Source organism: Populus alba, chromosome 1, assembly GCF_005239225.2.
Source record: "Populus alba chromosome 1, ASM523922v2, whole genome shotgun sequence".
Classification (NCBI taxonomy): domain Eukaryota; kingdom Viridiplantae; phylum Streptophyta; class Magnoliopsida; order Malpighiales; family Salicaceae; genus Populus; species Populus alba.
The window spans coordinates 24,097,547-24,110,751 of record NC_133284.1 but is presented as its reverse complement, the minus strand read 5'-3'; the positions used below and the strand labels follow the sequence as shown (position 1 = coordinate 24,110,751).

The following is a 13,205-nucleotide window of genomic DNA, read 5'->3' as shown; positions in this document are numbered from 1 at the left end:
ATCATTATGTCCCCAACCATTTGTTCAATCTAAATGTATCCTATAGAAAAGATAATCTAATCCCTAACTGTATGGCTAACAAGTTTCTTTGACAATAAGAGCTACATTATTATAGTACTTCAATTCATAGTGACCTGTGTTTTGATAAACAATAAAAAAATGCACAGTAAAAACTCATCCAAAATTTTTTAATTGAAAATATACACTCACTGGGAATTGCCAATAATTTTATTGCACTTGTTATTTTGAGTTTACAATGTCAACAAAACTACTTTCTATCTTGAATTACTATTTTATTAGTTAATTATTTGATCAATTTATTGATTACTCTAAATTTATTATTTTTATTCAATATAATATCATTTTTATTTTTTATTTTAAAATTCTTGAGGTTGAGTTTGTAAAATTTGGAAGAGATTTAATCAAGTTAACTATGTTACGAGCTAATTTAGTCGAGTCAACCAAATATGTGGAGACTAATGTCAAAACCGGCTAAACTTGAAATTTAACTTATATCAAACTTTAAATAATAGATTTTCAGAGTCACTCACTTAACGGGCGAATGTGGAACAAGATGAAAATTACTAATCTCCAAATTTATGTAAAGGGATAAGAACTGGGCGGCCCAGTGATCTATGGAAGCCCAAGAACCCTCTCATTTTAAGTGGACCGGGTCCAACCGAAGATTCAATAAATTTATGAAATCAATAATTTTAAATGAAAAATTAAAACGGAAGCAAAACGGTGCATCGGTTATCGGAGAGAAGTGCAGAGTATATCGTAACTCATCATCTCCGTTTCTTTCATTTCGATCTCATAGCCCAATAACCAGAAAGAAGGGAGGGAGGGAGGGAGATGGGGGTGCGTGGCAAGTTGGTATTGGTTTGCATTTTAGGAGTATTGATCTGTAGCTGCAATCTTTTCATGGTTAGCGAAGCTGTATGGTTGAATCTACCGGCATCCGGTACTAAGTGCGTGTCCGAGGAAATCCACAACAATGTTGTCGTTTTGGTTGATTATGTTGTCGTTTCCGATAACCATTCCCACATCCCTTCCATCTCTGTCAAGGTTAGCATTTTTTTTTAATTTTATTAGCAAGTAATTTCCACACCTTTTTAATTAATTACATTGTGATTTGTACCTCTTCCATTAATCTTTTTATATTAGAATCAATTATAAGCAATTATTTCACATGCTCTTGTTTCCAATTTGCAAGATTTATTATATGAGCAGCAGTGGTTTTTACCCGTCCATGGCTGGGTCCCGTTTTGATGCTGGTAGGGGAAATATTGCTCCGGGGAACCCATGAAACATAGCTATTAGACCCGGTCTAAGAAACGGGTTACTAGATTGCCGGTCAATGTGGGTTTTATCCCCAAAAGATGTTTTTTTAAGCAATTTTTTTCAAGAAAAAAAATTAAAAAAACATAAAAATTAAAAAAAAAAATCTTTAAAGTTGACTAGTAGGTGGTTATTAAAAGATAGATATAGAAGAGGGAAAAAAAATTATTTGGTTTAAAAATAAATTTATCTGGAGTGTAGTTTTGGAGTGAATTTTTATATTTTTAAAATAGAAAATATAGAAAGACATGTCTTTACTGTTTGTATGGTGGTTTCCGCTCTTCTATTAGGATAGTAACCAAACGTTAACCATCGAGTTGAGCTACCTAATCCTCTAGTAATTTTGCTATATAATTTTTTCTACTTTTACATAAATTGGAATCCGTGAATAATTTTCGGGTCTTGTGCTTACGCAGGAGATGATTTGGTCCTGGAGAGTCTTGAATTGCATGATTCAAACTCTTTGGAAGAGTTCTTAGTCTTTCGAACTTGAATGACTAAATATCCATTATTCTTTTGTTAATTTGCTCGAAGTTTTATCCTCAACTGTTTGTTTCTTCTGTAGGTGACATCACCATATGGGAACAACCTTCACCTTAAGGAGAATGTGACTCATGGTCAATTCGCTTTCACAACTCATGAGGCTGGCAATTACCTGGCTTGTTTTTGGGTGGATGGCCACGTTCAAGGGAGCGGAGATGTGAGTGTTAACATTGACTGGAAAACTGGAATTGCTGCTAAGGATTGGGATTCAGTTGCCAGAAAAGAGAAGATAGAGGTAAGCTTGCTAAAGACACCCTCTTTCCTTGGCCATCAAATTCTGAAAACTGCTAGTAGTCTAGTAATGAATTTATCTGAGCCAAAAGCTTCCGCAGCTTTTATTTATGCACTCTTCTTTATCTTTATTTGAATATCATATATCGGAAGTTTTGTATTGTCGACAAGATGGAGATGGAGAACCGGTGTTTATATGATCCTTTACCTTTCTAAAAACTACTCGGAAAAAGCAAGACATTGAAGAAATTGTTAGTTGAAGACCCTAGGACTAGAACTTTATGTGCACGCGCGCGCGTGCATGATAGATTGTTTTTTTTCATGAATATTGAATATATGTGAAAGCTTATTATTCCATAACGAAGAAGTTTCCAATAAGCTTATAGTGCATTTACGTGGAGATACAAACATAATCTGCATGTCTGTGTAGTTTCCCTCCTCGATTGCTTGACATCATGATGTATAACTATATTTTAATTTGTCATCCCATAGGGCGTTGAGCTTGAGCTGCGGAAACTTGAAGGAGCAGTGGAGGCCATCCATGAGAATCTACTCTATCTCAAATCCAGGTTTATTCTTCTCTACATTCCAAACGCATTCTACATTCTTGCAATTTCTCTCCTTTATTCAACCTAAAAGTTTTTTTTCCATCTTATTGGGTGATACTGACAGGGAAGAAGAGTTGAGGTCTGTGAGTGAAGTAACAAATACCAGAGTAGCATTGTTTAGTTTCATGTCTTTGGGTGTCTGCATTGCAGTTTCGGCATTGCAAGTGTGGCACTTGAAACGATACTTCCAGAAGAAGAAGCTCATTTAGATATTGGTAATCAAACTTTTGTTTCTTGCTGAAAGAAATTTTGCTACTCTTTTCTTTTCCTGCACGTAGAAGAGGCAATTATATTACCATGAATAGAGCAAGGTTTGCTTTCTTCTCGCCGTTAATTTTAATTTTTTAATTTTTTATTTTGGAACGTTTAAGTTGGATGTTTGTTTTAATTTTGTTTTTAACTGATAGAGACTAATGCTTTCGGGCTTCTTTCTTGACATTGGCCATTTACATCCGACCAAGGTGTGTTTAATACATAGTTATCAAATTCCATGCCAACTTGAAGCACTCTTTTAAAACCTTTATCGTTAAATAGGGTTAAGAATTTATGTTTTATAAAGGAAAATGGTAGTGATTCCAAAGTCACATGTAGAAGTTTAGTTTAATTTAAATTTATAAAAAAAATATTAATGAGCTCAATTTTTCACTTTCATACACACTCGCATTTCATTGTAGATAGATTCATATGGTAAAAACAATTTATGATATGGACCTCTTGATTATGTGGTTAAGTAACCCTTAACAAAATAGATAAAAACTTAAGAAAGCTGAAAATCAAATTGATAGAATCTTAATCCAGAGATAATTGTTTATTGAAGAACCAAATGTATTTGAAAAAAGATTGGATTCATAGATAACCTCGCATCTAAGAGCTCTTAAGTATGGAAATGATGTTGTGAAGCAAATTAATATTTGATAAGTTAATGTATGATTTGTCCATATAAAAAAATATTGTTTTGCCACAAACAAACAAAAGGAAAATTCATGTTTATTTTTCAACTTGCTATTCAAATTTGTAGCTCAAAAAAATATATAAATATTGTCTTTTCTAACTAACCCAAATGAACTCTTTTTGGGTTGCAAGCTAAAGAGCCTTAAACTTAGTATTCCAACTAACATAAGTTCAATAATGAAATAAATCTTTAAATAATATCTAATGGGCTAAAACAAACTCAAATTAAAAATAATTATTCAATATTAAATAAATAAATAAAATAGGATAATAAAAATATAGTTTTCATGCTTAAAATTCCTCCATGTTGCTCGAATATCTAATTTTTGCACTTTTTTAGTAGATTTCAGTCTGACTTCAAGCATGTTGTTCTCTTTTTTCTAGATGAATTATCGAGTCTACCATTTATGGTTAGAAAGCTTGAGATGTTTAGTTTCCAACCCAACTTGAATTGTAGAAACATTTCATCTATAACTCTAGATATGTCCTAAATAATACACGAAGATGTAATCTGATATATTTGACAAGGTTTATCTAATAACTCCAACCATATGAAATAATATGTTCCTAAACTTCATATAACCTGAAAATTTACCATAATATAGTTTCATGTGTCTAGTATCTCTCTATAAAATTTCAGCTTAATTCGATGTACAGTTTGAAAGATATGTCCGATCTCGTCAAACTAGTTAGCAAAATATTTTAAAGTCGAATTCGACTTGACTTAGTTCGTATCAACGTGGCCTTAAGGGTAGGAAAATCTTTTCAATGAGATCCATTAGTCATTATCATTTTTAATAGGAATAAGTTTTTTTGCATTTTTAATGAACAATGTGTGATGATTTAAATATTCTTAAAAGTAAAAAAATATAAATAAATAAAAATTGGAGAGGTCTTTATCATCTTTGATGCTCAGTAAGGATCCATATTGCCCTTTAAAATTAAAAATAATAGAATATATATTTGAGGGCACTTAGGTCTTTTTAACACGAGTATTTTGTGATTATGTATTAGGATAGGGAGCAATTGAACCTTTGATTATGTATAAAAATATTTTTAAAAAAAAAAAATGGATGATGCGGGCATACACTAACAAGTGAAATGCACTTGAGTGTTTAGGTGATGCGCACGACTCCTTTCGATGGTTAAATATTGTTGTCACCAACAGTGTTAGAAGTGGTAGGTCATTCTCTTAATGGTGGTGGGGTGCATGTTCATAAGGGATATTCGATTAATCTTTCTTCTTTTTCTCTCTTTTTTTTTTTTTGTACCTCGAAATTCATGTCAGTTTTTTCAAAAATTAATTGTTCTCTAGTTTGTGTTTCAATTAATTTTGGTTTTTTTTTTTTATTATTGCTACTTGTTTTGCTTTTAATGCTTTCTAAACTTTCATTTGTTTTTTAATTTTATCCTTGGACATTTTATTTCATTTAATTTCTTGTATCTGATGTGGTTATTGCTATTTTTTTTTGTTTTTATCATTTTCTTGATTTATTTATTTCTTAATTTAATTCTTCATAATTTTATTTAATTTATTTTTTAATCCAATTATGGTCATCATTCTTCTATTTGTTGTTTTTTTTATCCCTTTCTTAATTTATTTTAATTTTCATTGTTTTCTTTCATTTAGTTTTTATCTCAAATTTTGTCCTCATTATTTTTATTACTATTTTTTTTTTTTTTAATTATAAAAAATTAGGGATTTTTCTTAGTTATTTTTTAGTGTTTGCCTTTTATAGGGTGATCTTGATTTTATAAATCGAGTCACTGGTTTTGAGAAATAATCGAGTTGACTCAGTTTTTTTTTTTCACATTTCTTTTTATTTTCTTCAATCTTTTCTTCTACATTCTTTTTTTAAAAAAGTTTTTTTTTTATCACGACTATTTATTATGGGTTGCAAGTTAATTTAAGTTGACTCAAGTTTTTTTTTTTTTTTTTAATATCATTTTTTGACATTAGACTATTGGGCCTTAAACTTTATGATTTTTTTCCACTTTTTTTTATGTAGGGGTTGGGCCGAGTTAGGGGTTAGTTAAGTTAACTCTGGTCTGCTCATTTTTTTTTTTTTTATGTTCTTTTCTATTGATTTAACTTTGGTCTTTTTGTCCATTTTTTTTTAAATATATTTGTTTAGCTTGATCTCATATCACAGGTAGCGGGTTGTTGAGTGAGCCTAGGTTGAGTTTTGTTTTTTTCTTTGATGTTTTTTTTTCTTTATATATATATATTTTTAATTTTATCTTTTGATAATTAGGTTATTAAGCCTTGAACATTATTACTTTCTCTTCTTTTGTTTTTTTGTGGAATTTTCCTAACTTGTTAAATTAGATCAAGGGTTACTCAAGTTAACTCCGCTTCACTTGAGTTATCATCATCTAGATTTATTTTCTCATGTTAAAAAAAACTTTACTCTACTGACGACTTAGCGTGACCACCTATCTAGTTTTATCTAGAATAAATTTTGTTTTTTTTTTAATTTAATTAGGTAGTTTACTTTGAAAAATAGACTTTATTCCTCCCTCATGTGATGTACTTTTATATATATATATATATATATATATATATATATATATATATATATATTAATTAAGATGCATAAAGAAAATTACTCTACGAATTACTGAGTAAAAAAACTCTTACTGAGTAAAAAAATTAGTCATTCAATCATATCACTTTCAAAAAAAAAAAAAAGCTCCGCTACCAATGGGTAGTGGGTTGTTAAGTGAGCCTAAGTTGAGTTGAATATTTTTCTTTGGTAAATTTGTTTTAAAATTTTATTTTTGAGATGAAATTATTGAACGGAATTTTTTTGCTTTCTTTTCTATTTTTTTTTTTTTGTGAGGTTTTTCTTAATCTGTTATACTGGATCAAAGATTAATCAAGCTAACCCAACTTGACTCGTGTAATTATCATCTAGATCGTTTTTTTTTTTCATATCAAGAAATTTTATTCTATTCGCAACATAGCATTATTACCTATCTAGTTTTATCTATAATAAGATTTTTTTTTTTTTCTGATTAAATTGTTTACTCCGAAAACATGCTTTATTCCTCCCTCTTGTGATAAACTTGTTTTTATATATAATTAGTGATTAATTAAGACGCGTAAAGAAAAATAATCTACAAATTATCACTAAGGAAAAATTTAGAGTCATTCAATCATATCCCCTTCTAATAAAAAAACATGCTAATAGCTTCAAAAAAAAAATATTACTGTTTACTTGGATTAAACCATAATTATTAAATTTGATTTTATTTGACAATGATCTGGTAATCTATCAACATAAAATTTAACTCCAGCTATTTATTTTTTGAACCAAGTAGAAGTAAATCAATCAAATTTGAATAACTTATTTGATAAACTCGTAATTTAATTGACCTCCTAAACTCAACAAAGATAACTTTAAAGAATTTGATTTTAAATTTTTATCTAAAATAATATTATTTTGAAAATCAAAATTGATAACCCGAGAAACTTGGAACACAGGCCTTTGGTAGCATTGCTATTTGGAGTGGCGTCGAACCCACAATTTTAGGCTCACCCCGCATACTTCAATCAACTATGCCAAGACATGACTTTATTATAAAAGCTAAAAATAATATATTTATTGGATTTACTATTTATATAAATAGTTAAACCGATCTCACCTTTTTAATTTGTTTTAGTAATAGCACTTGATCATAACATTTAAACCTATTAATAGCTTGAAAAACAAACGTTATTGTCTACTTGGATTGAACCATAATTATTAAATTATTTCATCCTATCTGACAAGTTATTCTAGTAATTCACTAATATATAATTTAACTTGAGTCTTTTTTTTTTAATCAAAGTAAAAATGTATCAGTTAAATTTGAATTAGTTATTTGATCAAGAATTTTTTTTTAGATTAACGTGAATATCTGGATCAATTATATACCCCTCAATTAATTTTACAAATCTTAAAATTAACAATAATGCACAACTCATGATTTAATTGGTTGATAAATTTATCTGAAAAAAACTTGTCCTTCAATTTACTATGAATATAAATAGTTAACAGATCTCACTTTTTTATTTACTATTATAAAATCTAAAAATAATATATTAATTTGATTTACTATTTATATAAGTAGCTAAACTGATCTCTCCCTTTTTTTATTTGTTTTAGTAATGGCACTTGGAAAAGTTAAAAAATATATATATAAAAAGGTGATATGGAAAACAAGGCGGCAGACAAGAAAACACACACATAGAACAGTTATAAACGATTTTCTTTCAATCGAAAAGAGTGCGAATCAAAGGACCATTTTGCTTCGAAATTTTGTCGGTAATTTACTGGTAAATGACTTGTGCAGTAGGTTTCAATCACATTTTCTACAAGCAATTTCGAACCTTAAAATTGTGTTTCATCTTGACTAGCTTTCAACAATTCAGCTGTGCTCTGCAAGCATGCCGGATTTTTCAGTTGGAACACATACAACAGAGCTCAAATTAACCATGGAATGCAAAATCAACGTGCTTGCTTCGAAGAAAAAAGTTATGAAATACAACAATTTGTCAATATTCAAGTTAAAAATTGGAGAATTTGTGAATCAAATAGTTGAAGAATGATTAAAGTTTTGAGTACTGAACCAAAGGGACAGTGTGGATCTAGTCAGCAGCATGAAAAAGGGAGTGCCTCGACCAAGAGTCTTTATTCTATTCTAACAATTTTATGATTCATGCGTTGAAACCTGCAAATCTCGTCGAAGAAATCATCTGCACTGCTATGGCTGCTCCTCATCCGAAGAATCCTTATTGCCATTGACTTCATAACCTTTCCATACTTCAAGAGCGACTCGAGGGTGCTTATCTTCTGCTCCGCGTTTAATGGCGATCTGACTGTTATCACCACCTCCTCCAGACAAGGAATCACAAACCCAGACTGCACCTGCAAAGCAAAAAGTGTAGAGCTCTGTTAATGTGTGCAATCTTGAAGTTTCACTACAGTATTAAAGATATAGATTTGTCAATTCATTGTGGGTTTTCTAACTCACATTTTTCAGGCTGTTCTTTTGACAGAGAGCAGCAAACATGGCTCCATGGATATCGAATTTTTGCAGCTTAGGATGGCTATTAAAAAAATCAACGAAGTCAATCTCCGGAAAGGGTTGCAGGTTATCAAAGTCCCCGGTAAATTCAACCTTCATATATAGATGCTTCACCTCGCTTGCCAAATGAAGCATTTTACTTATTGCATTCCAACACCATTGGACTCCCCTGATAGACAGGAACTCCAGAGCCGCCAGTTTTCCAAAATCTACCATGTATACTCTCCCTGCAACAAATTACAAGGGGAGAAAAAACCAATTACACCATATCAAAACCAATCATCAGGTGACTTCTACTGGCAAAAAGGGCAATATAAAATTAGAGGTGTAGATAGCATTTCAAACTTGTCGCGCAAATAACTGAATTGAAAATCAAAATATTACCAGCATTATTTGAAATTGAAAGATTCCTCAAGCGAGTGGTCTCACGAACACTGATCCAACTACAACCTTGAACCTCAAGGAATTCGATTTTAGGGGAGGTCAAGGTAAGTGAATAATTACCCCCACCATAAAAATCCAACTTACATTGCTCCAAATTCAGCAACTCAAGCGAAACTGATCTAACCCCTTCACACCCAAGTAGCAACAAGTTTTTCAAATTCGGACATGCCTGAAGGGCAGCAGTTAAAGCAGGATCTTCCAATCTAGCACCAACAATTTCAAGGCTTTGAAGTTTTGGAAAGGCATCCCACTTGGGAGATTTTACCATCAGGACGCCCCAAAGCTTTAAAGACTCCAAATTCTTTGCAGCGCTAATGCAATCCAGTTTCGATGGGCTCTCGATGCAGCTCTGGTATTCAGCGAGATTGTCCAATCTAAGCTCAAGATGTTTGAGCGATGAGCTCACAAGCAGTAGCCACGAGGCTAGGCCTGTGCTCGAAAAGGGGCTGTACACGACAAGCTCTTCTAATTTAACAATCGATGATATCATCTTGCATACAATGGTATCCGGATGGTCACTGCCATCGTGGTTATCAAAAGAGTTCCTGGGGAAGAAGAGGCTTTTGATAAAAGGCAAAGACTCTTTCCATCGCTTCGAGACACAATTACAGATGGCCACATCCTTGGCATTGTTCATGTGCGAGAAAATGCATTGAACAATCGCATCGGGGAGAGATTCCATTCTGTGAGGGCATCAATCAAACATGTTTTAGTCAAACAGTAATATTACATGCAAAATCTAAATTTCAAAACTTTCTTTACAAAGCTTAATACTTAATAAGATAATTATTTACTACTTTCAATTTGATAATTAAGAGATAAAGAACAGCCCCTTTTAATTTATCTCGAGTTCTTCGCTAATTCATAAACTTAAAATGAATTCTCAACAAAGACTAAAAGTGGGCTGCTCCTAAATTGTTAAAAAAAGGCAGCATAAAAATCTCCCATTTAGCACATTTGCTTGTAAGTTCCCAAATTAAATGAACTTAAGAGAAGAACAAGAAACAAAGAGAGAATCCAAAAGGCAGCATAAAAATTTCAAGAACCCAGACGGGAATCAACATTTTTAAGATGAACCCAGGTGAAATTTTGAATTTTTTAAAGAATTTCAGACAATTCTACAACTAAATTCGCATACAAATTATACCCAGAAACAAATTGCTTACTTTGAATGACGGAATTTGAAAGAGAAGAAGATACTGCCTATAGGACGAGAGAGAGAGAGCTGAGTGAGCTTTTTTTTCCTTAATTGATACTTGATAGAGCAGAGAGAGAGAGAGAGAGGTATTTCCAAAAAAGAGAAAGAAAAAGAAGATGTATGTCTACTTTCTTATTAGAGCGCGCTTATACATGGAAGGAAGGAAGGTTGTTGGCATTTGAGGGTTTTTCAAATTTTGAAAAGCTGAAAGTGGGTGCCGCCTTGCTCTTGCTCTTTTTCTTCTTTTCTGTACATTATTTTAAATTAATCATCACATATTTATAATCTTGGTGTTAGAGTCGTCACATATTTATAATCTTAGTGTTAGAGTTTGTTTAGTATTGTAACAGTAGTTTTTAAATGTGTTTTTTTTTTTTGAAAATATATTAAAATAATATTTTTTATTTTAAAATTTTATTTTTAATTTTAGCACATTAAAAATATCTAAAAACACTAAAATAATTAATTTAAATAAAAAAATTAAAATTTTTTATTTTTTAAAAAAATACAAAAATAAAACTACTAGTATTCTAACAAATTTATTTGTGTTAAATAAGTTTATTCACTTCCTTAATTTATTGGGTTAAAACATTAAATTAGATATTTAAATAAATTTAATAAAATTCTCTGACTACACTATAATTATATTAATATTAATATGAAATTTTATTTTTTAAAAAAAATATATGTAAATAAAATTTAGGGCTGATACATGAATTTACAATATGATATCCTATAAAAAACAAAAAACGTATAAGATGAGTGCTGTCACATGTGTATGGATCCGCCGCATACTAATAATAAATTAGGTGAAATTTTTCAAAAATTTGAATTTTTTGACCGTTATGGCTAACCCCAGCTGCTACACATACCACATGACTAGTCCAAATCTTTGAGTTAACGATGAATAAATTTTGACTTCAACTTATTTAGTGAATTCACTCATTTAAAACTTCTATTAATTACAACAAACCACGAATAATATACGCTAGACTTTAACATAAGCAGGCATAAAATATAAAAATTAATTTGAGATATAGTTTGGGTTGATTTTTAAATTAAATTAAATAGAAGTTGTCTTATTTAAATTTAGTCGACTGATAAATTAATTGGTGACTCGGTTAAAATACAGTTTGATTTTAAAAAAATCATGAAATAAAGTTGATTTAGATTAACCGGAGTTAGTCTTTTCAACCTAGGACTCAATTCTTAAACTATATTGATATTAATAACTTTGTATATAAGTTGGCATTTCTTAAATCAAACACTCAACGTAACAAGAATTATTCATTCTTTTGATTAAGATTGATGGTTTTAATGTGGTTTTAATGTGATCAATGCATTAATAAAGTTATAATTGTGGGTTTTTTAGGTAATGTTTGATATTATGATAGCAGTTGTTTTTTAAAATACTTTTTGCTTGGAAATATGTTAAGAAAATATATTTTTTTATTATTTAAAATTATTTTTGATACCAGCACATGATTAAAAACATCCCAAAAGAATTTAAAACAAGAAAATATCCTTTATTTTTTTGGCAAAAGCACAGCACAGCCTCGTACCTAAACAAGGTCTTACATGATTAGAAGCTGCCATATGATTATAGTAAAATTTGATTTTCTCAAACTAAATTACATAAAAAAATTGAGTTACTTTTATATGATAAAAAAAATAAAGCAATCCATAAGTTGGAACAAAGATAGCAAACACACGTATAAGATGCTTTGAAATTGGAGACAATTGTAGTAGTATTTGTTGTATGAAAAAGAACTACATTAATTTTGATATAATTGATACCATTTTCGCTACAATTTCATTTATATTTTGATTAAATAAATTGTGGGTGACACATGTTTCTTTATAAAATATCAGATATCATAAATATTTGATAAAAATAATAAACTCTCTAGTAGCTAAAGAGTCATTAATGTTTTTGGCATTCACTCACTATGTATGGATGTTTTTTTCTTGTTTTAAATATGTGGGATCTTGTTATTTTAGTTGTTCAATGATTTGGAATCTCATAAAATCCTTATAACCTCACAAAGATTTAATCTTTAAGGTTTTGTATATTGAGATGTGCATAATTGTCTGAATATTTTCATATATGGCTTCTCTCCTATAAAGATATATTTGTTTTAATGGTTGTGTTTGAGGTTGAGTACAACCTAATTATACATAAAATTCAACTACAAAAACTAATTTTTCTTGTATTTTTAGCGGATCTCATACACAAAACTCAACCTTAACCACAAAACACAAATACACCCTAGTAGCTCTGCATTTCAGTCTTTTGGGATCAAAGCTGATGCTACAAAGCACCAAAGTATCATACAATCGCAAACCTCTACTGTTACAAAAAGTGGAGCTAGGTTTGAGCCAAGTTATTATGGAATGCCAAAAACATTCATGGAAGATGATGATGTGGGTTCATATTGGCTTGGGAGTTTTAGGTAGGTTAACAAGGCAATTGATGGTAACCCGGGTTTAAGGGTGTTTAGGAGTGTGGTAGCGGTTGCTTTTCAAAATGTTTTTTACTTAGAAATTCATTAAAATAATCTTTTTTAAAAAAAATTATTTTTGACAATAGTACATCAAAATAATCTGAAAATAAAATAAAATATTTTTTTTAAAAGTGTTTTTGAAACGCAAAAACAGCTCAAAGTTCGAAAATGAATTTTAAAGTGAGGACACCACCACAAAGGATAGATTCATCAGTACTTGATTTTACTTTGAAGCTCTCAATTACGTTTACCTTCTCTAATTTTTTTTCTTTTAGGCATGTTACTCATAACAATCTTCACTTTGTACGGTGA

At 30.3% G+C, this 13,205-nt stretch overlaps 2 protein-coding genes across 2 annotated transcripts; one reads left to right on the top strand and one right to left on the bottom strand.

Moving 5' to 3' along the window:
- The first annotated feature begins 717 nt into the window (after window positions 1–717).
- On the top strand, window positions 718–3,159 carry LOC118040220 (transmembrane emp24 domain-containing protein p24delta3). The gene is made up of 4 exons (XM_035047107.1): window positions 718–1,068; window positions 1,907–2,119; window positions 2,608–2,684; window positions 2,788–3,159. Exons 1-4 carry the CDS (start codon window positions 856–858, stop codon window positions 2,930–2,932), a joined length of 648 nt encoding a protein of 215 aa, XP_034902998.1. The 5' UTR covers window positions 718–855; the 3' UTR covers window positions 2,933–3,159.
- A 4,989-nt stretch (window positions 3,160–8,148) lies between these two features.
- LOC118040221 (F-box protein At1g10780) lies at window positions 8,149–10,619 on the bottom strand. The gene is made up of 4 exons (XM_035047108.2): window positions 10,358–10,619; window positions 9,132–9,874; window positions 8,694–8,974; window positions 8,149–8,587 (listed from the first exon to the last, which is right to left on the bottom strand). Exons 2-4 carry the CDS (start codon window positions 9,871–9,873, stop codon window positions 8,351–8,353), a joined length of 1,260 nt encoding a protein of 419 aa, XP_034902999.1. The 5' UTR covers window position 9,874; window positions 10,358–10,619; the 3' UTR covers window positions 8,149–8,350.
- Window positions 10,620–13,205: the final 2,586 nt, after the last annotated feature.